We start from the raw sequence: 27,996 nt of genomic DNA, 5'->3' as shown, positions 1-27,996 counted from the left end.
TGCTGGTTAAAGCACAAAAGAGCCCAGACACTCCAACCTTTCAAAAGTCATTTATAAAGACTGCTTACAATCAGTAGTACAAAATGATCCACAACCACCCCTCCCGCACACATCACCTGCAGAGGAGTGGCAAGGCTGCAGATTCAGATTAAAGGAACATGACAGGATACAGAACATGTGCTTTAAATGTCAGATTAGCTCAAGGCTTCAGAGACAAACTATCTTCAGCAAATATGAATGCAAAGGATGATGCAGGAACAGATGCTCTCCTCCCAGAGCACGTTACTGCCCTGGAATCCCCCATGCTGGAACCACTTTTCCCCCTGTGAAGTGATTTTAAGTGAAACCCAAGATGAGCACATACAAGCTCAGATCAAAGCTCTCTCAGCCACATCTCAGGTGAACCAAGTGGGTTGCTGAAAACCCTCTTCTATGCTGTCACTTGCCTTTTAAACACATGCTTCTCAAGTGATGTGTTTCCTTGGTGCATGTCCTTCCCCAGTGAGCACTGGTTCTTACTGGACACATACAGGAAAGCATCAGCATGGCCTTGGCAGTCAAAGTCCCTGCACTCGTTGCAATGAATCTGTAAATACTTTGGTTTCATAGAGTAATTGATCTATAAACCAGAAATTCATGTCATACGAATTTAACTCTTTTAAGGTATTACAGAATTTGAAGTCTAAGACTACCCAGGATGTAAGATCTAAGACATCTAAACAAACTGAATCAGAACTGCATCATGACTTCATGGACTACTGCTTTAAACTTGCTTTTCTCGATACATCTAGGCTAAGGCCCTAGAGTTAGAAGGCCACATTAAAGCACTATTCCATAAGGTTCAGCAGACCTTCTCTGGATCCTTTTTCCTCTGAGGATAGGGGAAATGTATTCCCTTCTTGCCACAAGCTGACTCTAAACATTTCCTGCTGTGCCAGTCACACTAGGTGAGAGCATGAGCACTTAAATCAGTGTGGACTGCTAGATTACCTCGTTTCTTGTCACCTCCCTCCTGCTGCTGCCTTTACCTCCAAGGCACGTTTAAAGGATTACCTGACAGTTGAGACACAGTTCTCTGGATTTTCCAGCTCTTCCAGCTATGATTTGGGTGGGCACTCTCTCAATCTGGCCTTTGGAGTTCCCACTTTTGTGGCAATAATGCTGATAACAGAAGGGACTGAGACCCATAACACTACAAAACTGGTCACAGGGCACACAGCAGCATTTCCTTTGGGAAGCAAACGTATTCTCCTGTGTGTTTCCAAAGCTTCCATTTCACTATGCTCGGTTTTTATCTTCTGTGTATGGGCACCTGTCTTCTCAAAGGTTTCCCCACATTCAGATTTGGAGTCTCACACACGTTAGCCGTAACCATTAGTGGCAATGGGACAGGGCCTCCAGGGGCTGGTAAAGGCTAAGCAGAATCCTTTTAAACAGCATTATGGGGTTAAAACTTGACGTTGTCAGAGTTTATCCACCTCTTTTTTGTTGGTTTTATAAAGCATTTTTCAAGATTAACACATTTAACAACAACTGTGGCACAGCCTAACCCAAGGCAAACCGCTTTGATCCCTTTCTATCTGCTTCAAGGCTACCAGCTACAGTAAGCTTGTATTGAAGAAAGACCAAAAACTTCCTTCAGCTATCACTGACCTTAAACACGTCTGTTTGCAGGAAGCAGGAATTCAGCTATGATACTGCAATTGCACTCCAATTTATTTATACAATAAGCAAAACTGTTTCTAAAGACACTGAACTGGGGTAAAGCCAGACCAGATCCGAAGCATGGGCGCAGTAGCTATCTTTCCTTGACATGGCCATTGGTGAGATGGGTTCTGCTGTTCAGTGGCTCAGAGCCATTCCTCTGGATGTAACTGTTGCTTGTGACGTTGCTGAAATATGTGATCCCGTTTTGTTCCTTTTCCATAACCTTTTCTTTTTCTTCATCCTTGTCACTTTCTTCTGTGTCGCTTCTCATGTCCTTTTCCATCTGAAGAAACATATAAATGAGAAGCAATACAACACACAAGTATGCACAAGAAGTAGTGCTGGCTGAGCCACAGGATGAGCGTGCAATTGCTGCCTCAGATGAACGTGTGCCTCAGCCTTTGGCACACAGTTCTACTGTGTCCTTTCAGCTTTTACATCACCTTTGGAAACAAGATTGTCTCTTTGATTTCAGTCTAGGTAATCCTAGCTGTGATCATGGAATCATGGAACGTTTTGGCTTGGAAGGGACCTTAAGGCTCATCCATTCCAACCCCCTGCCACAGGCAGGGACACCTTCCACTAGAGCAGCTTGCTCCAAGCCCCTGTGTCCAACCTGGCCTGATAACCATTACAAATTACAGTCCTGGTTGAGAAACAGCACCAAAACACAGATGGCCAGGACTGAGGACAATGACAGGAAACTGAGGAGATCCGTACTGGTGCTTTGGGCATAAACATTTGGAAGGAGGACGGGAGAGGCTCTTTCACATGCTGCAAAAAGGCCAAGGAAATAGCTTCTCACCATGCTTGGCCTGGATGGCTGCAGTTTGAGCTCACTGCTCTGGCCAGGAATTAGGAAAATAGTAAAAGGGCATCTTCAACTGTCTTAATTTTCTGCCCTGTGAAATTTCTGTTTCCTGGTTTGCAAGGAATTTGCTCTGCACAACGTTAAGGGAGGAAAAGGGGACAATATGGATGAAGAGGAGCCTTTAATGCATTTTCTCATTTCCCATAACACAGAATTCCCCAGTTGGATACTAATAAAACAACTCATCCTGGGCTATGAGGTCAGCTCCCACAAGGCACTGACTTTACTTCTGGACTGTATCTTCAGCATGTGGCCAATTTAAACGCCATTAGGTCATGCCTTTGATTTTGGGAAGAATTTCACGCTGAGCAGCAGTTTGGTCTCACAGCAAATGATGGGTCAGGAAGAGTGGGAGGCCCTTCCCTTAAGTTTATACAGCTGCATCTCAGACTTTCATCTAGGGTTGCTCTGTGACTTATGAACAGCACTACCTGAGTGCAACACTGAATGGATTACGGTTTGGACTTCTCTACTGCTCCAAACAGCCCAGACAGCTAGTTTAGACAGAAATAGCTACCCTGCAGACATCTACAGCACTGTAAGGCAATCCATATGAAACATGTATTAATGATGGGGCAGTGCACCCTAAGCAAATGTGCTGGTCGGAGTGGCTGATATGCTAGAGGATTGTGCTGCCATCCAGAGGGACCCTGGCAGGGTGGTGAAGTGGGCTGATAGAGACCTTGTGAAGTGCAACAGGGGAAAGTGGGAACTGCAGACACCAGAGCACGCTGGGGCCAAGCAATTTCTCTAGGAAAAACCTGGAAGTCCTGGCAGACACCAAGTTGAACACGAGCCAGCAACGTGCCCTTGCTGTTCCTGGCCTGCATTAGGAGGAGCATCACCAGCAGGACAAGGTGATCCTTCCCTTGTGTTCAGCACTGGTGAGGCCTCACCTGAAGCTCTGGGTTCAGTACTGCACTCCTCAGTACAAGAGAGACATGGACATACTGCAGAGAGCCCAGTGAAGGGCCACGAAGATGAGGAATGGACTGGAGCATGTCATGGATGAGGGAAGGCTGAGAGAGCTGGGACTGTTCAGCCTGGAGAAGGGAAGGCTCAGGGGGGTGTTATCAATGTATATTAACATCTGAAAGGGAGGTCCAGCTAGGCTCTTAGAAGCAGTGCCCAGTGACAGGACAAGGGGCCATGGGCACAAACTGAAACACAGGAGGCTCCCTTTGAACGTCAGGAAACACTTCTTTACTGAGAGGGTGATCGAGCACTGGCACAAGATGCCCAGAGAGGTTCTGGAGTCTCCATCCTTGGAAATACTCAGAAGCTGTCAGGACATGGTCCTGGGCAACCTGCTTCTAAGTGAGCCAGGGAATATGGATGAAACTTCCAGAGGTACCTTCCAACCTCAGCCATTCTGTGATGTCAGTAATGCTGTCATTACAAACCCTGTACTATAGGGGAAGCACTTTTGCACTGCCCTCACCAATCACAACTTTCCCTGTCTTAACCTCTTAGTTTTGTCACAAATGCAAATCATCCTGGAGCAACTGCTAGGACTGATAGCAAGCAGTTGAGGTGGATCCTCCCCCTCATGTGATGCACAGGGGACTACAAACCCATCCATACCGTGCCTCTGAGGATGAACATGTAGACCATGTGAATAATTAGGCAGGACCAGAAGATGTGGAGCAGCTGCAGAATTACCAGGAGAACGTTCACAAAGTAGTATCCGAAGAAGGGCTGGAATATCTCCATAGAGTAATAGTAGGTATTATAGAGCACTCTGCAAAAGAGAGGGTGTTGCAGTGGAGGGAAAGTATGTTGTTACTATGGCTGTAATTAAGCCCTAGAAAGCTCTTGTCACAGAGGAAGTTTAAGGGCAATCACCTTCATATATACAACACATATGAGCCAACTCCCAATTTCCCCCCAGGAATAAGAGGGTAGAGCCAAGGACTCCTCATCTGCAATATTCTTCAGGACTTTAAGACTACTCTATGAATTCCAAGGCAGGACACCCTACTCTACCCCAGGGCAGCTGCAAGAGCCGTGCACCACTGCGGCCTGTGCAAAAGGGCAGGGACACATGCTCAAGGCCTGAAAAGCAAAGGCTGCAGCAAAAGCTTCAGCACCCAGCTGAACAACCCTGTCCCTCTGAAGGCAGCTTTTCCATTTCCCTCTCCTGCAGCAGACTCACGTGTAGGGGTAAACGACCAGGCGGCTGATGAGGGAAAACAGCTGAGAAGATCATAAAGAGGCTGTCACAAGTTTTTTTCCACTTCATGTAATTGAATATCTTAGTTGGCTGGAAGGAGAAAGAACAATAAAACCTCAGGCCAAGACAGTGAGTGCATCTGCACGTGCTCCAGGGTGCTAAAGAGCCAGATATGACACTATCTGCATGCAGTCAATCATGCCTCTTCCTGGCTGGCTGCAGGGCACCCTAGGCTGGGTCATATCAGTACTGAGTTAGCTGGGAAACACCATAATGCCAGGCCCACACTGGGCTAGGTCAGAAGGCACCCTTTGGCTGAGGAGCACCATGGTCTGGCATGTAAGTTGTGGAGCTCACCTCTAGGAAGCAATCAGAAGCATCATGAATGATCATCACCAGGGTCCCAATGCGGATGTAATTGGCACAGTATGAGAAGCTGATCAGGAAGATGGTTGCAGCATGATGGACTATCTGCTCCTTGAAATCCTGATGAGAAAGAGGACAGCAGTGAACAGAATCCATAGTGTAGCTTAAATCTCTCCACCCACCAACTAAGAAACCTCCACTATAAGGTATTACCCATAGAACTCTTTTACCACATTCCAGAAACACAGGCAACCAAGAGACCAGTTTATGGTGTAAACCAAGGATCCTGCAACAAAGAACACTCTCTCCCTCCCCCAGTAATGGCCCCATGATGATACAAATCACAAGACAGAGGAATAAAAGGCAATGATTCAACATCAAGAGAGATTCCTTTCCATCACAAAGCAGTGCCCCAGTTCCTACCAGTTTGCACAATCATTTCATATCCCCTTCTCGATGATGGAGACTCAATCACTCTTTATTTACAAGGGTATATTTGCAGCCCCAATGCTCCTGTATGTAACCATGCAGCACCCTCTCTGTGGGGCACTGGCACCTACGTGCACATGCAGCTTAACTGGCAGAGAATCACCTCTTTTCCCCTCTTAGTCATCAGTGCCCCCAGATTGTGGACTCTGCAGCAGTTTGTGCCTTTCTGTGTCAGGGTTTGTATTCTCTGCTTCCCAGAGGAGAGGAAAGCCAGTAACTGGGAATGGAAAGTCCTGGGAAGGAGCAAGGAAAGAGTCCCCCAGAACCTCAGAGCAGCACTATACAGAATCACAGAATCCTGAGGGTTGTAAGGGACCTCAAAAGACCATCCAGTCCAACCCCCCTGCAAGAGCAGGGTAACCTAGAGTACATCACACAGGAACTTGTCCAGGCGGGCCTTGAATATCTCCAACATAGGAGACTCCACAGCCCTCCTGGGCAACCTGTTCCAGTGCTCTGTCACTCTTACAGTAAAGAAGTTCTTCCTGATGTTAACGTGGAACCTCCTATGCTCCAGTTTACACCCATTGCTCCTTGTCCTGTCACTGGATATCACTGAAAAAAGCCTAGCTCCATCATCCTGACACCCACCCTTTACATATTTGTAAACACTGCTCTTGAAGATCACTGTCCCCAGCTTTCAGCCTGTTTGTGCTTGATTCTTCCCTAAGCCTTACCACTCACCTTCCTCTTCACATCAAAGGGCAGGGTGAAGACCAGTGACCAGTAGAAGGAGAGCTCCAGCATGTAGTACCAGAACAGGGAGGACTGGAGGGGCTGTGAGGGAGGGAGAGACAGTGAACTACACATCAGGTAAAGCAGAGCAAGGGCTGGAAGTGAAGGCTCCTTCCTAGGCCAAAGAACATCAGAAACCAAAGCAACCAAACTGGTTCTTGCAGCTTCAGGGGGGAATACTTCCACTGAACAACACAGTTACTTACGAAATGTCATCTGTGCTGAGGCAAAAGCAAATTGCTGGGGAAATTCCATTTTGCTGACTCATGTGGAACTTTTAAGGAACCACCAGGAAGATCCTGAATATTTTGTGTGTTTCTTTAGCACTGTGCAGATTCCTGAGCAATTTAGTTCAGTGTTCTTTCTTTTGTCACTAGCATAACCTGATTTGCAAAGACAGTACATGGTTTATAACAGCAGTTTTCCCTCTTGCAGGACTCACCTGTTGTGGATATCCTGTCCAGCATTCTCTATGGTCCCAAAGCCAAGGCTTCTGCAAAGAAAACACAACATGAATGTGAGAATGCCAGAAGAATTCTTCTCTCAACACCCACCTAACTCCTTCAGTTTTACTACTACAAACCTTGCTGTGTTTTATTAAAGGCAGAGATGGCCACACTGTCTGGAATTCGGTTGCAAAGAGGTTTCCACTACAAGAACTTGCAGCTGCTTGTGACATTACCTGTTTGTGGCTATTGAGCTGAGCTCTCACAGCCCAGTCCCAAATAAAATAGCTCAAAAAGATTTATACCAACTTGTTCTACAAGTTTGGGGTGATGATGTTTTGAGCGTATTAAATTACAACTATTTCATTAAGAATCTCTGTGGTTTGGATACCACCACTTAAATGTGGTAAAAAGGCTGAAAACTTGTGAGTCAAGAACATAGTTTCTCCTCTAAATGTGAGACTCATGCTGCAGTCTGTTAAGTAATTAACCTCTGACAAGATCCGACTGTGTCCACACTTCAGATCAAATTGGCAGTTGAGAACCTGACAACTTAGAAGCTTCCACAAAACCATGGCAACTAAAGTCCCACAAAGTTCTTCCTGCACAGAGCATGATCTGACCCTTTGCCCTGTCCAGATTTGATCAGAGCATACAGTGATGGAACATATTCTATGCTGCATCTGAAAGGGTGATTGTCTAGAACAGTTCTACAAGGCTCCCCATAGCAGAGCTAAGGAGGTATTTCTTCTCCCACTGAGCACCTCCTGGTGCATGAGCAGTACAGGAGGGAAGCAGGGGCTTTTACAAGCAGTGGTAATGACTCCTGCTGGCTGGAAGTGGGGTTGGGAGCAGGATTTACTGCAGACACAGGTACAGAACCAGGAGAGAGAGAAGTGTGATATGGAATCAGAGAGGACTAAGCAAAAACTCTAAACTATGGCGGACTGTGTTACCTGAACTAGAAAGAAACCCCAGGTCCCTGAATTTCATCATTCCTCTACTCTCAGCAAGAAAAGCTGTTTTCTGGTGGCCTACTGTGAGATAAGTGCTCTGCTTTGCCAGAAGAGGAAACCTCTTGGGTTTGAGCTGGAGCATTTAAAACAAGCACGGTCCAATCTGTGTGTGTGGTCTCATAAATGTGCTGTGCAGAGGATACACACTGACCTGGTGGGAAAACCTCTATGAGAAGGTCTGAAAGGACATGTTTGACAAGACAATCTGCCGTTCTTGCAGGCACTGGCTGGGGAGAACAGCAGGTGGCACTGCTCGTGTACTCACATCGTACAGGACAGCGAGTCCAGTGATGAAAGAGCTGATGTAAAATGTAAACCTCCAGCTACAAACAAAGAAAACAGAGTCGGTTAGAAGGCCATTCATTAACCACCCCCCCTGCAGTTCTCTGGATCAACCCTACCCTTTCAAAGAATGGCACTATGAAGGCAGATGTATAGCAATATGTTCAACGTTTGCCCGTAAGATCTTTGCATGTCACTAGCACATCCACCAGGTCACAAAGAGCCATAGTTCTGCTTTAAAGATAAAAACACAAGAATCCTGCTAAAATCTCCCAGATAATCATTCCAAATCTTCCCAGCACTGGCAGTCAAACAACACCAGTCTCTCTCCTAGGTTTGGAGATAGGGCATGCTTAATTCATTATCATCTGAAGTAATGAGTATGTCATGCTCGAGCTCAGTCAGAAGCTGCTGATGGTTTAACCACATTAAACCCACATACAAATACATCTGAATTGCTTGGCAAGTTCAGTGGAGAGAGGCAGGTCACCTGAACATACATCATAAGGAATGAAGGGAATTTCACCCCAGTGGGATAACCAAGCTGTTAACAAACAAAACATATGAAATCTTCAAAGGAGTCAAACTGTCTAAACCAGTCCTTACATTTCCAAACATCTCCATAACAAATCAGAAGTAACTCCATTCTGAGAGAGAGCAAGACCCTACCTACCAATGACACCCCCAGGAGCATCAAGCCAGACATAACCTGTGCCAACCTACTACATCACAGAGATTCCTTCTACACACTCTGCATGGTGACAGAGGGCAGGTGGGAGGACTCCATCCTCACTGAGTTGAGTCACACAAGTATTTACTGTTTCTTATTTACTGCAAGTCAGCTGAGTGCAGGGAGAACTTAGATTGCATCTTCATGGAAGGAGATGAAGCAGATTGCTTTACAACTCCTTGTCCATGGATTTTGTATTTCTAGCTGCAATTACCTGGACTACTATAAATAAATGAGGGGTTTTAAGCAGGGGTTTTGAATGAGAGATTGAGTGCTAAGTGGAGCACAAGGGGATTAGCTCAAAGTTGATGCCTACCCTATGGTTACACACTTTAGGACATTTTAGGCAGAATAAAATCTAGCCCACTGCTTGTGACTTCTGACAGCAACAGCGTGCAGAACAGTTGCAGAAAAGATGCAGCAGAAGGAATCAGCTTGCAGTGAGGCAAAGAGAAGTCACAGGGAAGGCAACAGAAAGGCTATTTTGGAGGCAGCAAAGCAGCAAGAAGCAGTAAGATGCAAAGTAGTAGGGAGTTTTTTAGGTACATTCAAAACAGAATGCCGACTTCGAAAGTCAAAACCAGAAGTACTATAAGAAATAAAGGTGAGACAGGAGTAAAAGGAGACTTGAGAGTGGAAATACATGGGAAAAGCAGCTCTGTTTCAGTAACAGAGAAGCAGTAGAGAGTTGCAGAACTGCAACACATGTGGGGCAGGAAAGCCGCAGGATGCTCTCTGCATAGGGGTGGAGGGCAGGTTGGGAAGATGCTGGAGCTGGGATGCTCTCTGCATAGGGGTGGAGGCCAGGCTGGGGAGCAGCGAGCTGCCCACAGAACTCAGCTCTGGTGGAAGGCCCCTGCTGCTCATGGCTTGTGCTGCTGCTCACCAGGCCTCACAGAACTTCTTGGACAGGCTGGGTCTGTCCGCGTTCCTCCGGCGCCGGAACCACCTCTCCACCTTCCTCAGTGGCAGGTCGCACTGCTTGGCCAAACCGAGCAGCTGGCCCTGGAAAAGATGTGAGAAAGCAGGATTCAGAGCCACCCTGAAGGGTCAGATGTGGCAATATGGGCATCTTGTCTGACTCAGCACAGAGCCCAGCTGGAGGCTCCTGACAAACCCAAATCTGGTCAATCTAAGGCATTTTGCAGCAAGCTCTCTGGTCTTAGGGTAAAGATCTCAGAGAGCAGAACATCCCTGGCTCCTGGTGTTGGGTGGCCAGTGCTTTAGTGGTTCCTGCTGCTTCATCGAGCTTCCAAATATGAGTGGCATTACCCAGCTTCAGAATTCTGTGTGATTCTGTGCAAAATAGTAAAACACAAAGGCTAAATCTAAAGGAAAGCAAAGGAAGAAAGGACTTACCTCGCCAGGGTTCTTGCAGCGTGTACTGTAGAACGCTTCCAACACAGGGTTAGGCTGAGCTTTTGGTCTCTGCTTGTCTCTCACACCCAGTTTGCTACTGAGGGGCAGGGCTATGGCTCTGCAACAGAAAAGATAAAGGCTCAGCCAAAACCAGAACAGTGATTTCTGATATTGCAGTACTGTTTAAACATGATGTATTACATCCCAGCTGCCTCCCACAGTTTGAACTGAAGCACAAGTATCATGCCAAGCAAGTAAGATAGATAAAGAAATGGAGAAATAAAAAACCCCTTTAAATTTACAGCAAAAACAGTGGGACTTGTCCTGAGCTCTGTGCTCGTGTAAGGTTGGGAAATGCTGTATCCTGCTCTGCCAACTTCTGAATCCACCACGCTTGGTCATCCAGGATTATGGCACTAAGCCCAGGCACGCATAGCCAGCCTTGATACCTATCAGTGCTCTCTGGCTTGCTTACAGCTTATACACAGTTACATGTTGTTGATAAGGCTGTAATGATAAGGCCACTGCTCCATCTAAAACCCTGAACATACACAGCATCCACTTGAACTCAGGACTTGACTCGGGATCGAGATGGAGTCTCTATCAGATGTGTGGTATGAACGCAGAAGAAAGATCCTGCTGAAACAGGAGGTCACTTGATCTCCACTGGAGTAACTTAGCTCTGTTTTCCTAATGCAAGTCAAACATAGGTAGTAAAATAAAGACATAGCCACTAGAAACGTAGCCACAGGAATGGATGCTTGTGCTAGCTGTGCATCTTCAGCCCTTCACAGGGGAGCAACACAGGGCAAAAATACTGCATAAATATGAAATACCAAGTGGTAACAAAACTGGGCATGGAATTTTTTGCTGTGCTCAACCATTCAACTCCTCCATTACACACACTCTTCTCTGCCTCACCAATGGTGTGAAGTGAGGTCCAACCAATCTTCCACCAGAGCAGGTTGCTCCAAGCCCCATCCAAGCTCTGCAGTCGGTCTTGGCTCTTACATTAAGTGGCTCCTGGAAGTGGGCCTGGGCTTTCTTTTTAAAAAGCAAGTCCTTGAATACAAGCTCCTCTGAAGAAGATGTAAGCAAGTTCTGCTCCTGAAGAAGAACCTTACTGCACCTTCTCAGCAGTCCACGTCAGGTACTGAAAGGTCTGAACTCTTCCAGACACATTAAAGGGAATTTTCCTGCCAGGTGTCAGGGCAGTTTGCCAATGAGCATTTTAATGGGAAAACTATGTAAATTCTCCTGACCGATTTCTTAGCTTTGTTTAATCCCTGTCTTCTCCTTCCTGCTGGCTTGTTACGGTCATGGCACAAAACCTCACTATAACAGAAACGAGGCAGTTGCAGCTGATGAAGACAGGGTGTAATTAACCAAAGTTACTATTACTTTGTTGTTAGGTTTTAACCATCAGTTATGGGACCAATCCTATTTTTATGACCATCATTGGGAAATCAAGGCCTGAACGTTTTCCTAAGGGACGTTTGTACATGTTGGATGTATGCTCTGACTCAGTTTTCATTTAAATCCGGTTCCAAGCACAACCCTAAGAGGATGATGCTGGTACTGATTTCAACATCACAGATTCATCATCTCAGCTACAGGGATGGTCTCATCATAGCAGCTTATCAGCTGTCTGGAAGACAGAAAGGAGGAAATCTGAGGACTCATCAGTACCACTCTCCATGGGTAGGCAAGGCAAGACTCAGAGACGATTCTCATCTCAAGCCTGCTTCTTGCACTCCATGGTTTACACAGGAAAGTTCACACTAAGCCATTTCATTCAGCAAGCACCAAAGAACAAACTGTCTTGTGCAAAACCTGCTCAAATTGAAACTGAATGGATTAACCAGGAAGGGGCATAAAGGATACTCCCCCCGTGCAAAATGAGGCCACAGAGTTCCTGCAGAGGCTTCTGAGTTCCCACCAGGTACAAGAAATAACTGAATTTTGGGGAGTGGGGGTTTTGCCTCTCTCACAAATGTTTTTGAATTTACCAGGATGCCCCTCTGTAAGCATCTTCTAATAGTAAGAAATGCAGAACCAGGGACAGCAGCAACTGGAACTTGTATTCTTTGAAGTACAATCTCTTTTAGCTTCATGCTTGCCCTTTCAGAAGGAAGGGTGTCCTCTTCTTTCTTCTCATTCTGAGTTCAAGCATCTGTTCCTTGTGGACCAACAGTATCTCTTTCTTTCCTTGGTCATCCCATGACTCATGTGCAGGTGCAACCCTCCTAAGAGACCTCATCTACTTGGATTCAAATTCACCGACCTTGGCTTTCAGTTCCCCAACATCCCAAAATCACTGGTCAACTCTCAAATCACACCATTAAATGATATGTACATCCTGGCTTTCAACTTTCTGCTTTACTATCCCTCAAAAGCACTCTAGTTCCCACATTTCCCTAACCATACAGGCAAGAAACACTTCGCAATGGAAGCTGTGCTTCCTTCTATGATTGTATGTTCATAATCGTGGCACTCTCAAGAATTTGGTTTTTAAAGAAAAGGGCCTCAAACATTATAGAAGAGAAGCAGGGTGATGTTCTGCTAAAGTATACAGGTGCCTAAAACCAGCCTTCAAATCATGGGTGAAGGATGTATCACCTACTCACAAGCACAATCTGGAAACATCAAAGGAAGAGGAGAGGTTCCCAAATTTCAGGCTCCCTCTTTTGTCAGGACATTACCAACTCCCCTGCTTCAGGATCATAGCAAAGACCAGAGGCACTGCAGAGGTAGGAAGGTTTCTGCTCTCCAGCACCGAATGCCCCAATTCTGCACCTTCCCAAGAGCAAAGAGCCTCCCAGAAGAGTTGCTTCACCCAAGTGTGAGCTGTTTCTTCTCCCCAAGGGCTGCACCCACATCCTCAGCTCTCCCAGGCCCCACCCAGCTATCTAATGCCCTCTTCCCACAGCCACCACCTAATCCACAGCATAAATGGTTCTTAAAAGGATGTCAGTCTCCGTTTATCCCAGTTCAGCCAGCAGATGCCAAGGAGAGGGAAATCCATGCTTGAGGAAGTGGGGTCCTTCCCAGGTTTAATCTCCAAACAAGGAAGATGGATCCATTGGCTAAACACAGTGGCTGATGCAGCTGCTGAATGATGGATTGCAGAAAACCCTCTGGGCTTCTCCTCCTTTTAGTATTTTCCTGGAGTTCTGACACAGATGAATGCCACGAACACATCACAGTGTTCCTGAAACCCCAGAGCAGGCACAAGCAGGAACACAGAGTGTCTTTAGAGAAAATAAATGCTTTGCATCCCTGCACAGTTGCATGTAAAATAGGTGAGGACAGAATAAACTGCCAGAGGCCAAGCTAAAACCACCAAACCCAAACTTGTATACTGGTTACATACACTCATTTTGACCTACAGACCAGATGTACAAAGCCACAGAGTCAAGGCTGTTTACATGGAGAAGAAATAACACACACATCCCTTCAGTGTGCAACTGTCAACCTTTGCGCAGGTTGTTTTAAAGAGGGATACTGCCACTGTACCCACGAGGTAAAAGAGCAACAGAGGACCTGGTTCATACCTCCCATTCACTAGGGGAAGCTTTCTTCTCCAGGATGAACTGCACATAACAGAACTGATTGAGAATGAGAAGATGCCATGCTGAAACAAATGACTGCAGAAGAGTTAGGACAAACAAGAACATAGCTCAGAACACTGGCTTGTAATTTGCATTGGTAAGGTACTGGTATGATTATAGGCTTCCTGGGCCTGCGATACTATCTTTTTCTAAGGGTGTGACAAGAAGCTTTTATTTAATGAAGTTTGTGAATCAAAACAGCTTTAAAATTAATAAGTAGTACCAGGCCTGGGGAAACTCTGCCAGCTGAGGTATCGCTTGGATGGGAAAGCAAAAAGATCTTTGAACCTGGCCCAAGCATCTTAAAGCAGATGGAAAAGATATTTAGATTGACTAGCAACAGTGTGGCAAAAGGAAGGGGGATAAAGGATCAGAGTCACAGAATCGATGCTGAAAGGGACCTCTGGAGATCACCCAGCCCAAACCCTGCTGCTGAAGCAGGGTCAGCTCCAGCAGGCTGTAGAGGGCTGTTTCCAGCTGGGTTTTGAGTATTTCCACAGATGGAGACTCCATTCCTCCTCTGGGGAACCTGTTCCAATGTCTGACCACCCTCACAGTAAAAAAGCATCCTGATATGTTCAGCTGGAGCATCACACATTTCTGTTTGTATCCATTCCTTCTCCTCCTGCTGCTGGACACCACTAAGAATAGTTGCTGTCCTTCTTATTTCTCTTCCTGTGTTGTACTGGGGAGCCTAGAACTGAAGAGTACTGGTCAATGCAGGACACAGGGATTAATCTCCAGCTTCACCCTGTCCAAGGCACTGATGGACAGTGAGTACCCGAAGGAGTCCTGGATCCAGCCCTGTCTTGTGGATCAGCAAGATAAAAACAAGTCACTTGTGTTTTAATGGTTTCCCTACAGCACCCTGGTTCCCACATCAGTGGAGGTAACCAAGACATCTCTGTTCTTGGGAAAGTGCACGGTATAATCCGTGGAATTCCTGGAATGAACACTAAACATATTGTTTACAAAGAAGAGATCTGGATTCCAATTTTGTATCATCATACAATGATTATTTAAAGAATCCTTGACGTATCTGAGTTTACAGAAAAATCCTGGCTATAATTGGGGTTTTCATTAAAAACATCTTCATCACAACAGAGCTCTGAATCATTTCAGCTTCCACCAACTTTTCCAATCTGTCCCTGTCAGCACAGAGAATCTGCAGAAGAAACATCTTCCTAACCTGCAGAGGTGTGCTTCCATCTGTCATCTTTCTTTTTAAACAGATGACATTTTAATTGGCTTTTCCCCCTTTTTCTAAGCTTCAAACCACTGTAGATTTGACTAAACTATGTCAGAAGATTACCTCTTCCATCAGCAGCAAGTAATAGGGATTTCTCAGTCCAGTGAGAACCACTTTGAAGAGTATTTAGGATCATGAAAGGGGACTTACCCTGCAGTCTTGATAATGGCTGACACTATGGTAAACCTCAGTTACTCACCAACAAATCATATTGTCTTGCAGACACCATGCAAACTATAGACTAAAATGCACAAAGCAACAGCACCAGCTCAGGATCTTTACGAAACTCTGAGTCAATGAACCCTGCAGGATTTCTTTGCTGTAACCCTCACATTTTCTGTGCTGAAGAGTAATATGCAAAACACTTACATGGTTGTGGAAAGAAAGAAGCAGGCACAAATGTCTTTAAATGGTTCTCCCAAGGGAATGACACTCCTGAACCCAGAGCAGTGGTCTGTGACATGCACACATTTGTGTGGCTGATCCTGAGGTCAGATGACTCAGCCTAATCTAACGCATCTTACTGAGGCTCGTGTGTCAGGTGTGATACCCCAGGTCCCCACTACCCGAGATAAAGGAGACTTAATTGTATTTGAGTAGTCTAAATATGATTCCCACTGCATTCGACCTAGAAACTGCTACTAATATGCAACAAAACAGAAAACAGCTTGTCTGCCTTCTAAAACACAAGCATAAAGCTCATTTAGGGCCTACCTGGTTTAACTCACATGGCTCATAATTAGACCTTAAAGGGAGGTTTTGTGTTCCATGTTCAACACACTTCTTTAGCCAGGACACATGGCTGAAAAGGAAGAGCTGAAAAATGTCCCTCAGCAGACTTTATGAGCTGGAATTTCTGGGGACCTCTTCAGTCATACATTGGCCCAGACACTAAAGTCAGCTTTTGGACCTGAACTGCCAGCATTAACCCTAAAAATCCCCGGAGAGCACTAAATAACTTACCTTTCAAAGACACGGCGAATGACAACCAAGATTAAAGCAAAAGGGATACTGAGCAGGACATCACGAGGCTGTGGGTAATGGACATCTTCAGACTCTTGCATGTCCTCCCAAGTGATTCCTGGGGGGAGCCAGAACTCATGGTGCCAGAGCCACTCATACAGAGAGTGTGCCATCCTGGAAGGAAGAGAGAGCAGAATGAACTGAGGGCAGCCTTGCACCCAGCAAACCTGTCAGCACAAGCCACTGAAGCAAGGAAGGATTACACCCTCGCTGAGCTTGCATCTGGCTGTGAAAGCAGAAGAGGTGTGGATTGCATCAGTGCCCGAAGAACTGATAACCTGCTCCCAGGTTTTTTATCAGGTGCTCATTGACTCCTGGCACAGAACCAAAAAAGGGCTAAAATGGAGAGAAATGCCTCAGAATTCAACAGGGACATTCTCAGCAAGGTGCATCTGAAGGTTTCCAGTTGAATACTGCAGCTTCTCCAGTTGACAGCTTCCTGTGTAGAGACTGACAGCTCGGTATCAGGAAGATGCAGCAAGTCTGCTCCAGGGCTGGCTGCCAGTTGTCCTTCCATATGCACATATCCATGTTTTTTAGTCTTTGATCTTTTGCATTTGTTTCTATTTATACACTGTGGCTGTCCCATCCCTTGCCACGCAAAGGACTCAGTCAGAGATCAATGTGATCAGACAAAAAGCCATTTATTGCAAAGCATTAACTCCTTATATACTATTGCTTACACACACCTACAGCAATTTGGCATATCATGATTGGATACTTGTCTTGAAGACCCTTAGTGACTAACACAGAATTGGTTAAGCACAGGTGTGAGAACTTGACCTCGAACGCTTGCCAGCAGTCCACAGTTCTCATAACTCAGTGAATTACAGCTTCTTCTTATCTTGCTTGCTTAGGCTTCCTCGGGCCTCCCATGGCCTTGCTGTATCCCTTGGAGTTATTCAGAGCTCATGTAACAAATATTCATTTTCCTGTGAGAACACTGTCTCCACAACCCCTGGCAGTGCTCAAGGCCAAGCTGGACGGGGCTTGGAGCAAGCTGCTCTATTGGAAGGTGTCCCTGCAGGGGTTGGAACTGGATCAGCTTGAAGGTCCCTTCCAACCCAAACCAGTCTGGGATTCTACGACTGCAGTTCCACTTTGTGTACGTGTGCATGCATTATAACTAATGTTGTTCTGAAGCTTCACCTTTGAAAAGGAAGAAAAGATCCCTATTTTCCTTGAAATGATTCAAGAAAATACTTCCAGGTAGGAATTTTTGTGCTACGTGGTAAGCTGGATTTGTAATGCAATTTCAAAGACCATGCCTGAAGGTGGGATTTACATACCTGATCAGAGCAGCATAAAAGGCAGTGGAATGGGTGTAACAAAGAATTCAACATGAAAATACTGTTGTGAGATAATTCTGCCCCATACACAAATATGAACTGCACCACCCTCCAACAGAGGCTGCTCATTGTAGCTGATGCCAACAAATATCCCAAACACAAACACTGAACAGAAGTCAAACAAGCTTTTGGCAGGCATAGAACACAGAAAGAGGAAACACGGGAATGAGATGCCATTGAGCTCATCTGAACAGCACACATGAATGCTACCTTACAAAACAAAGTGAAAAAGCATGTAATTCAGGTAATGCATGTAATAGAGACAGCAAGTGTCTGACCTGAATATCACAAAGCATCTCACCTAGTGGAGGCCCAAGCCCTGGTCTGTTTTCTGCAAGGAGAACTCCCTAACAGCCTGGCTGCTGTGCTCAACCTCAGCCTGTGAATCATGCTTACAGGATATCCCCAGATCACCTATAGACTGTGTGAACACAAAGCTCTACAGTTGCAGTGCAGAAAGCATCTATGTCCAAGCAAACTGTGCAAGTATGAGCTTATCCTACAATGAATTCAACACATCAGCACTATGAAGTATGGTGACACTGCTCCAAAACTGCTAATGCTCTTCAGATACGTAGTGGATATCAGCTTGGAGAAGTCAGCTCCCTAAGCAAGGTGTCCGAGTTACAAAGAGCTTCACAAGGCATGAAAGACGCCAACCTCAGAGGTGCTGGTAAACTTTAATACCTGTTAAAAAGCTCAGCTCTAGTCAGGAAAAGCATCAGGAATACCTAGAACTGCATCTCCCCCCCTGCTTCAGCTCTGCAGGAACCATGTGGTCAGTAGTGCAGGGTTCTCTGCCAGGGCAAAGGCAGCAGGCAGGTTAGGGAAAGCTGCCACAATAGCAAGCTTTGCAATTATCCAACCAGGGAGTCTCCCTGCAGAACACGAGATGTCTGGCAGCAGCACAAAAAGCTGCAACACATGCTTGGTAAAGCTCAACTGTGCCCAGGGCTCTCTGTGGGGAGGATGTAAAGCAAGTCTTCCAATTTGCTTAGGGGAAATATTCTTAGACTCAAAGTGCTAAGGAAGTAAACAGCCATTATCTAATACACTCTCATGTGCAAACTATATATAGCCAGGATCACCTTCCTGGAAGCCTTCCTTATGTCTGCAGCTATCTTTACACATGATGAAAACACAAAGATGGCTTTAGACAGTAAGGGCAGAAGTTACCTCCTGCAGCTCACACAGGCCAAGTTCCCAAGTGGAGGCAGCTGGAAAGCTAAAGACAATGGTGTGTCTAAAATGTCCTTTGAGCACCCTCAGGAAAGCATCAGCAGGCCCCTTTCTTTCTCCAAAGTTCTTTAAGCCTCACAAAGCATCCTGTGTTATTGGTTGGAGCTTTGTAATAATACACAGCACCAAGTCCTCCAGCACTGAATGCAAGTGTAACAGAGACAGCCCCTCACACAGGCAAGTTCAGCAGGAACAGAGGGAAAACACTGCAGTACATGCACCCCTACCTGACACTGAACACATCAGCATTAGGAGCTCACACAGTGCTCAAGGCCAGGTTGGACAGGGCTTGGAGCAACCTGGTGTAGTTGAAGGTGTCCCTATCTGTGGCAGGGGGTCCCTTCCAGCCCAAACCATCCCATGATTCTAAGACAAAGCTAAAAGGAATTTCCGTGGTGGCCAGCAGGAATGCACCTGCAGCATCTGCACACTGCAGCAAAGAGCAGCACTGAAGGGCTTCCTGAAGCCCGAGCCACAGACAGGAACGGGTACTGAAGCCCCTTAGGGAGAGGTTTATGTCCAGGTTCATTTTCAAAGCACAGCATCTAGCTAGAAAGGTCTCATAGGGAAAATGGCTAAGCAGGTTTAGCCAGAAAATGTAACTGTGCTGACATGGTCAAAGAGTTATTCTGCTGATGCACTTAGAGAATCAATTCCCAAACTAAACATTAAAATATAGGCACATGAATACTCATGTGCATTTACATACGTGAATATTAGAGATAAGGGCAGAGAAAAAAGAGAGAGAAGACTGACGAGTCTTTGTGGCAAACTGGATAATCACCCTCTCACTTTTCTGATGACCTGGTGCAGGTACCTACCCTGCAGTTTAGACTCACAGAGTGGTTTGGGTTGAAAGGGACCTTAAAGCTCATCCAGTTCCAGCCCCTAGAGCAGCTTGCGATGGTAATTTTGGTCTTTGCTGTAGGAATACTCACCCCGATAGCACAGAACAGCCAACTGCTCTCCAAATTCCAGCACAGCACTCACCAAGTTGTTTCCTCATCCTCTCTGTCTCAGAAAGCTGTTTATTTTATGAATATCTAAGACTTCATCGGGCCACTTTCTACTGTTTGCTATGACAAGCAACAATGATCCTCTATTAGGGGTACCAAGCTGTATTAGTGGTGTTTCTGCATCAACTGTTCATACTAGAAAGCTGTTCCTAAGCCCCCTGGTAGGTACATAATAACCCAAATAAAGAATTTGAATGAGAGGAGTGTCTAGCATTAACATCCACATTTTTAATACAAAGCTCTGCTGTTAGTCCCCAGATACAGAACTTAGCCCACCGTGCTATTTCATTCCTCTTAGTCTGACTAGGAAGGCCTTCCAGTTCTTGATGATACCAGAGCTGGTCCATTGTCTGCAGGTGGATTATACGGGCTTGGGGGTGAACAATGCCACAGGCACAAATAGCTCCAAAAGTGGCTCTGGGCCAAGCTTAGCTCTGCCAAGTCTTATTTAGCTTAAGTGCAGCCTTATACTAATGACATTGCTGCCAGAACCAGCACAGGTATTCCTGCCAAAGACTTCCTGGTAAAGCCAGTTTCCCAGGACTTAATTAAGCAGCAGCAGCACAGTGGGGGGAAACGCTCAGCTGGTGTGGAAGCAGCCACACTGCTGCTCCGTTCAAGTTGCTTTATGTTTGTCATGGGGCTAGGGCTGAGATAATGAAAACCCAGAAAGCCACTTAGATCTTGATGTGCTGGAAACCACACCGGAGAGGCTTGTCCTAGCTGTCTTAGAATAAGCTGGGGTCAAGAAACAGAGTCCTCTGGCTCTGAACAACCTGATCTAGTTGAAGATGTCCCTGCTCGTTGCAGGAGGGTTGGAGTAGATGACTTCTGAAGGTCTCTTCCAACCCAAACTATTCTATGACTCCATTATATTTATAATGGTTCCCTGTTACTTCAGATTGGAAGAACCACTGTATTCCAACCCTATTCTGCTCAATTCTCCCTGAACAGTGTCCAAAGGCCACAGCTGAAACTCATTCATCAAGAAAAATGCCTCTCTAAGAATGTCCTCCCATGGCAAACAACCAAACCAAACCACCACCAAACCCAAACTCACACCACTTTCCTTATGGTTCCAGTCCATGAATCACCCATTGACCATCACTCTCGTGGCATGCCTTCTCCTCGCTCTGTCCAAATAACTTCCCTACAAACCCACCTCCATTTCCTTGAACATCTTTTGGAGAAGATTAGAAGTCTGTTTGCTCTGGCCATAACGGATGCAGCCTCCCCAAAGACATGGATGGATTCTGGTATGAACCTTGGGTACAAATCTCTCTTTACCTGCAGCTAATTCTACTTTATTTCTCTTCTGCTCCCCAGCTTTCTCATCTCTCTTGCAATGACCAGTTATCTTCAACTTCCTGGCTTTCAGATGTTCCTCTCACCTAGATCTACCAGCTGACATTCCACAGGAATCCATTTAATGTCTGCTGCCCACCCATGCATCAATTCATTTTGCTCTTCTTCAACTGTTTCAAGGAACTTCTCACCATTTGCTTACTTCCACCACCAGTCCAACAGAAGCTTGATTCTTCACTGCTAACTTTAAAAGCAGAAAGGTAAAATTCACCTCCAAAACCCTTTGCCTAAGAAACCATCTCCTTTTAGCCCTCCAAGAGAAGGCTTACTCTGCCTTGCTTCCTAGACTTCCCAGCTTTTCATCAACATTAACCCTATCTCACACTTTGGTGCATGCTGGGCATGTGCTTCTCTGTTCTAAGGCAACAATTTTCATATATACCCTCTTTTGAGAGATCTTTGTCCCAGAAAAAGCATAAAATGCCCAAAAAAATGCTAGAAGCTGCAAACAAAAAGCCCAGCGAGCAGGCAAACTTGCTTACCTAGCTCTGCATTGACCATCTTCCTTAGCCAGCATAAAATACTTACGAACTTCCATACCTTGTGCCCTGCTTGGCAGTTCCTTTGCTGCTGGGTTGCTCTGCCTGCGAGTGTCTGACTCCCAAGCAGGCTGCCAGGTCTGACCCACAGCGCAGGTGCCAGGCTGATGTCACCCATCCCCATCAGGATGTAAATCAGACAGCTCTGCTGATTCCATCATCCCTCACTGAGGGGGATGGATGAGTACAGCTCCCTGGGTTTACCCAGGAAGAAACAAGTACTGGTTTAACCAGTTAAAAACAAGAAAAGGCACTGAGTGCTTTCTGGCTTCACCATGTCCCTGGTCAGAAGGTACTGGGAGCAGCAGGCCTGAGTTCTCTTATCCTCCCTTACATCCTCCTCAACAGGAGCCCTTCTGTTTGCCCTTCACATCCCTTGCTCCAGCTGAGGTCTGGCTTTCCTATCTCCATTCTTCTACACACAGGCAACACTTCTATATTGCTCCTGGCCATCCACCCCCAACTTCCACCTTCCTGATACTTCTGTTCTGTGTTAGAGCTCAGCTAACAAGCCCATGTTCATCTCTGCTGGCCTACCATTTCTGTTTGCCTTCTTGCACGCTGGGATGGACTACACTTATGCTTAGGTGAGGGCTGCCTTAGAAGATCAACCAACTGGGTGGGCCCCTTTGCCCACCACTTTCCCATGAGATCCCACCAAGTAGATGCCAGAACAAGCCAAAACCTACCCTTTTGAAATGTTAGGAAGGACATCAGCCATGACTGGTGTCCAAGTAAGGCAACTGCAGCATCTGAAGTACCAGCTAGAACATCTCCACAAAGTACATAAAGACACGTATTCCCAGAGCTACCTGTGTACCTTGAGAGAGTACAAACGTAAAACACGAGGAGGCACCTAGAAAACCCAGATGGGCTACTCAACAACTCGTCTGGGTATTTTCCTTCATTCTCTCTTCCAATGCCTGCTATTTCCTGTAGTCTTGCTGTACCCTGGCTGCTATCACATGATTTAACTGAGAAAGAAAATGAAGTTATTGGTCTCAGGCCACAGTGAGCTAATTCAGCTTGGAAAATCAAGAAAGAGCTTACTTCTACCAGAACTGCCCGTGTCTCCTTTCTCTTAATTCATCAGTACCAAACTCAGCAAGAGCCAGGCAGCCCCAGTGGGACCTTCTCCTTCAAACAGTTTCCATAGAATCCTGGGCTGATTTGACTCCCCTTCAGGAGCCTTCTCTTGTCCAGGCTGCCCCAGCCCAGCTCTCTCAGCCTGGCTCCAGAGCAGAGCTGCTCCAGCCCTCGCAGCAGCTCAGTTGTGACAAATGAGACAAAGGGACAGACGCCTGTGACTTCTCTGCCCCAGATATAGCAAAGATAAAGCATCAAAGTGGAATTGGATCATCTTGGATGCCAGCGCAGATTAGGAAACTTCTTTATCAGTTGGGACGTATTTGGGAAGTGGAGGGACACATCCTGTACTACAACCAACTACACCTACACGATGCAGAGCAGGACTTTTCACACAGTCCTTGTTCTCGTCCCTCCTGCAGGAAACACACAGGCTTTAATTACCCTGCATGAGCTGGCTGTGAATCTCAGTATCACCACTTCCATCACTTTCCCAGGTATTTGCTCCCACAAACTCTCCAGCCTGTTCCAAAGCTTGGAGGAAATAATTAAAAAAAGGAATTTAATTAAGATTTTTTTTTTAATGATACTTTCCCACCCCTCAAGCTAGCACGTTTTCATCATTTTTAATTGCAAAACACAAAGCCTTATCTGAGAATGACATCTACGTTGCCAACTATACCACAAATGCAAAACACATTCAAAAGCATTGAGAAAGAAACAGCAGCCACCAGAAAGCTGTGCCTTTCTCCGAGATCAAAAGAACTGCGACTCACTTTTCACAATCGTTACTGCTTCATGAGAAATGCAAGCTATCAGATGATGATGACTTAAAAACAAATCTGGACGTGAATTAGTCTTGATTAGAAAGATAACCTGAAAGCCCTGTAATACTGTCAGGACCCGCGGGAGCAGCTCTTGGCAACCATGGAGAGCTTATAAAGCAGAACCTAACAAGTTCTTTCAGCAGGCACTGTCCTCTTCTTTGCTGAAATATTATCTAACATCAAAAGAACCTGTCTCCAACTGTGCTTTACCGCTTACATAAATAAATCATGATGAGACAGTATGTTATTTGTCAGGATATTGAAGGCTGCAACCACACCATGGTTTTTATCCAGCACCTCTGGCGTTATGGGATGGTCTCTGGATGTGGTGTACACTGGGACATCTTCGCAATCACTCCTGCACCACATTTGTTCCATGCTGGGCCAATCTCTCTCCAATACATGGATTAATCCCTCTGCACTGCAGGCAGCTGTTGGGCCCTGCCTGAGCTGAGACAATCAGGCCTGCACCAGCTTCAGCCTGGAGCACAGGCCAGAGTGACAGCCACAGCCATTTGGATCCCCCTCACAAAGTCAGAACCTCCCAGCCCTGGTTCATGCTGGCTGAGCTCAGGGGTTATTTTTAAAACACAAGATACCAAGGATGGCTTTCTCTTTGCTTCAATTGACCACAAATAACTTGATGAGAAAAATCACACAGAAATTATGATTTTGGGAGTTCTGCCTTCAGCATTCATCTCTGAATAGAAAACTCAACCTTCTCTTTTGAAAACATTACACACAAGCTTTGACAAAATATCTTAAATTCTCTAGAAGGAAGTGATCTTTCATATACGTATGACAAAAACAGATAAACAAAGAAGCATCTGCCCCAAAAGCTCTGATAGTACCCCAGGAGTGAAAATACTGCCACTTACTACAAAAACCTAACCTAAGCACAGCCTGCAGTTTATCTCTTTAAAGTTCTTTTTGCCTTATGTATTTTGATTCAAAGCTGTGCTTGTGGAGCTGGAAGGCCACGTCATACATGTCATACCTGTGTGCATGGCTATCTGTGCAACAGCCTCCCACAGCAAAGTATTTGAAGAACTTCATAGACTCACAGACTGCTTTGGGTTGAAGGGACCTCAAAGCTCCTCTAGTTCCAACCCCTGCCATGGGCACAGACACCTTCCACTAGAGCAGCTTGCTCCAAGGCCCATCCAACCTAGATGGGAGAGGAGCTCTTAGTCCTTTCACAGTAAGGATGCAACTGGTGGAAAGCAACACTTTGCACACCTCAGGCCTTCATGGTAGCTTTGCACCAGACATCAGTCTGCGCTGGCTCCTGATCTTCTGACAAAACCAGAGCCTGCACTGTGTATACCGGGACTTTGTATCCTGCTGGGCAAGGATGCAGAGACCAGAGCACCAGCGACCACAGCAAGGGAATAAACAGATGTGTTTCCTTTAAGAGCCTATCAATGGGTGGAGAGATCCACTACAATCCTTCAAATGAAACCGCTGCTCTTTCCAGGGTGAAAGGACTCCCCTGCTGAGACTCGTTCCTTATAACACAGAGCCAGTGTAAACCAACACTGCCATCAAAGACTAGAGCCTGGCCTCCACCCGTTCCTGGCCATCACTCCCACTTCACTACCAGCACCCCCCCTATTCAACACAAGAATGTGTAAGGCTTCACAGAGAGCCAGGCTGAAGAAAAGACTTAAACCTTACAACTTCTTTCCTTTGACTTGGGGTTCATTTTACTCCCTGCTGGTTCCTCAATGCAATTCATGACCTGGCTTCAAAATCATTTGTGCAGGCTCAATACAAGGTAAAAGAGAAAAGCTCAAGTGGCTGCAGAAATGCAGCTCAAGTTCATCAAACCTTTCTGTTGCAGAAAACACCTCCACTAAGCTCCAAATGTCCAACTGCTACACCATACCTGGAAATACCCAGATTCATAGTTTCTTTACTGGCTTCTGCAAAAGGAGCAGGAAAACAAAATACAAAATTAGCCCTAAATATAATATATATGCAGCCCCAGGCATTTTCTGAGTGTATATATGCAATGAAATTGCAGCGACCCTTAGCATCACATCACAAAGTATCATAGAATCCCAGCCTGGTTTGGGTTGGAAGGGACCTTAAAGCTCCTCCAGCTCCAACCCCTGCCACGGGCAGGGACCCCTTTCACTGGAGCAGCTGCTCCAACCCCTGTGTCCAACCTGGCCTTGAGCACTGCCAGGGATGGGGCAGCCACAGCTTCTCTGGGCACCCTGTGCCAGCGCCTCAGCACCCTCCCAGGGAAGAGCTTCTGCCTAAGAGCTCAGCTCAGTCTCCCCTCGGGCAGGTTCAAGCCATTCCCCTTGGCCTGTCCCTACAGGCCCTTGTCAAGAGATCCTCATCAGCTGCCTTTCAGGAAGATTCTCAGCTGCAGGTATGATCAATATGGGTGTTCTGGTGTTTACTGACGCTGCTGGGTCTATAAAAAATTGGCTGTTATCATGATCCTGACTCTCTGGAACTCAGGCTCTCCTTCAGACCAGACACCATTTCAGCTCTGCACTCAAAAGGATGTCAGAAAAGCCTTCAAAACCACAATAAAACATCTTACATCAAGCTGGTGACTCCATGAAGAGAAAAGGGACTCCCTCAAGTGAAGAAGTTTTTAAAAGGAGCCTTCTTTAATTCTGCCAAAAGAGTGCATGATAGAAAATCTGCCCTTTCAAACCTGTGATGATGTCTGCACGAGTACATAACCTCAGGGCTTCAGAGTGTGGGCAGGTCCCGGTCCCTGTCCCAAGGTAAACTTGGGAGGTAAGAGCAGAGAACTGAGACATCCATAAGCAACACCACTTGTCTCTCTTGGTGGGGATGGGTCCCCCAGCCACCAAGAACATGGTAACAGAGGCCTTTGTATTTCAATCAGAGCTGAAAGGAGCATTAGCTCCTCAAGCACAGCCTGTGGAGTTAGCAGCAGGAATCCAATCTTTGCCACATGTGAACAGAGAAGCAGAGAACAGAGAACCCAGCTTCTGCACATTTAGGTGGTCTATAACAGGAGGGGGATGTAATACCTGCTTCTCACTGTATTTGCTCTCCTTCCTGCCAGGAATGTTACCAGTCTGAGAAATTGCCACTTTCTGCTTTACCTCCCTAATACAACTCTAACATGAGAAGAGAACGAGCTTAGTAAAGATCCACATTTTATAGGAATGGCACAGTTAGCACAAGCTAAAAAGGACTCCTCACTCAGCAGGTAAAAAGCACTGGGGGCTTAACATCAGATGCACTTTTCAATGTCGCCAGCTTCTTCGCTGCCCTGAACACAAGCATCTCTCTCACAAAGCCTGGTACTGTCCAACACAGAGCCTACAGTTAACAACGCAGCAGCTTTGCCTTTTAAATAACAAACACAAACACATAAAAACCCCACACAGAAGGGAGGAAAAGCTCCTCTGCACGTTTCTGTCTCTCTAAGTCTCCTACCTTGATAAACCTGAGCTTGGAAATGCATCAACGCCAGCACAGCCTCACATCTGGGAACCAGTCACCCCTGTTGGCCACAGGAGAGCAGCTCCTCCAGAGGACAAACATCACCACATCTGTCCTCTGTAATGCACCTGACTCCTGCAAAACTTACCTCAAACACTTCCCATTACACTTGAAAAACAAGGAATTACCTTTAAATGCTGGTAAATGATGTAGATTAACCCAGTATGTCCAAGCCCAGCTAACTAAAATCCAGATGTTTGACTCCATAGTGAGCATCAATACCTACCCTAGGAATGCTCATGCTCTGATCCCTGATTTTATTCGTACTCTTCTTAAAACCCACCATCCCACCTGGCTTCCAACGACTCCAGAAGTGCAATTTGCCATCGAGCACTTCGTTTTCTGGCAACTTTAACAGAACATAATGATTTTGATTTATCCTTACGCTGCCCGAATCACGACCACGACACCAGCCCGTTGTTAACCTATTAAACACGTTTTCTTTCAGTCTCACAGCTTCGCCATCCTGGCGACTGTTTCTGTTGCCAGCAAGAAAACCTTCCCCCAAGTTCTTCATGCGAAGGGTTAAGGGCAAAGCATTGAAGGCTCTGCTCAAAGCTACCTCAGGACAGCACGGCCTCCCTGACCTTCCTCAGCTCAAAGGCAGCTCGATGGAGCCCTTCCTCCGGCGCTCCTTTCCCTTCCAGAGCACGGAAGGGTTTTCCTCTGCTCGCCGCTCCCACAGGAGCCCACCCGGCCCCTTCCCCACCCGGCCGGGGCAGGCGGGAGCCGCCTCCTCACAGCTCTTCCCTCAGCCCCGGCTCAGGACCTCCCTGAGGAGCCGCTCCCCGACACCCCCCGCGGTTCCCGCAGGCCCTGCTCGGCCGCTGCCGCTCCCTTCCCTCCGCTCCCACCGTTACCTCAGCCGCTCACCTCCAGCCTCCCCCGCCGGGCCGGTACCGACCCGGGCTCCGCGGGGATCCGCGAGGAGGCGGCGGCCGCGGGGCGGGGCCGGCCCGGGCTCTGCTCGCTCCGCTCCGCTTCACTCCGCTCCCCGCTGGCGCCGGCCGGGCCTGG

General features: G+C 46.5%; 1 protein-coding gene across 1 annotated transcript; it reads right to left on the bottom strand.

Moving 5' to 3' along the window:
- Positions 1-34: 34 nt before the first annotated feature.
- On the bottom strand, positions 35-27,987 carry CERS4 (ceramide synthase 4). The gene is given in 12 exon segments (XM_031042273.2): positions 35-1,990; positions 4,163-4,319; positions 4,734-4,765; positions 4,767-4,841; positions 5,109-5,237; positions 6,291-6,383; positions 6,784-6,834; positions 8,069-8,126; positions 9,702-9,820; positions 10,175-10,292; positions 15,998-16,171; positions 27,853-27,987. Coding segments are annotated over 11 exon segments (1,197 nt in total). The 5' UTR covers position 16,171; positions 27,853-27,987; the 3' UTR covers positions 35-1,798.
- Between the last annotated feature and the right edge of the window lie 9 nt (positions 27,988-27,996).

Source organism: Melopsittacus undulatus, chromosome 19, assembly GCF_012275295.1.
Source record: "Melopsittacus undulatus isolate bMelUnd1 chromosome 19, bMelUnd1.mat.Z, whole genome shotgun sequence".
NCBI classification, from domain to species: domain Eukaryota; kingdom Metazoa; phylum Chordata; class Aves; order Psittaciformes; family Psittaculidae; genus Melopsittacus; species Melopsittacus undulatus.
The sequence above is the reverse complement of the archived record's forward strand: the minus strand, read 5'-3'. Positions and strand labels throughout refer to the sequence as shown.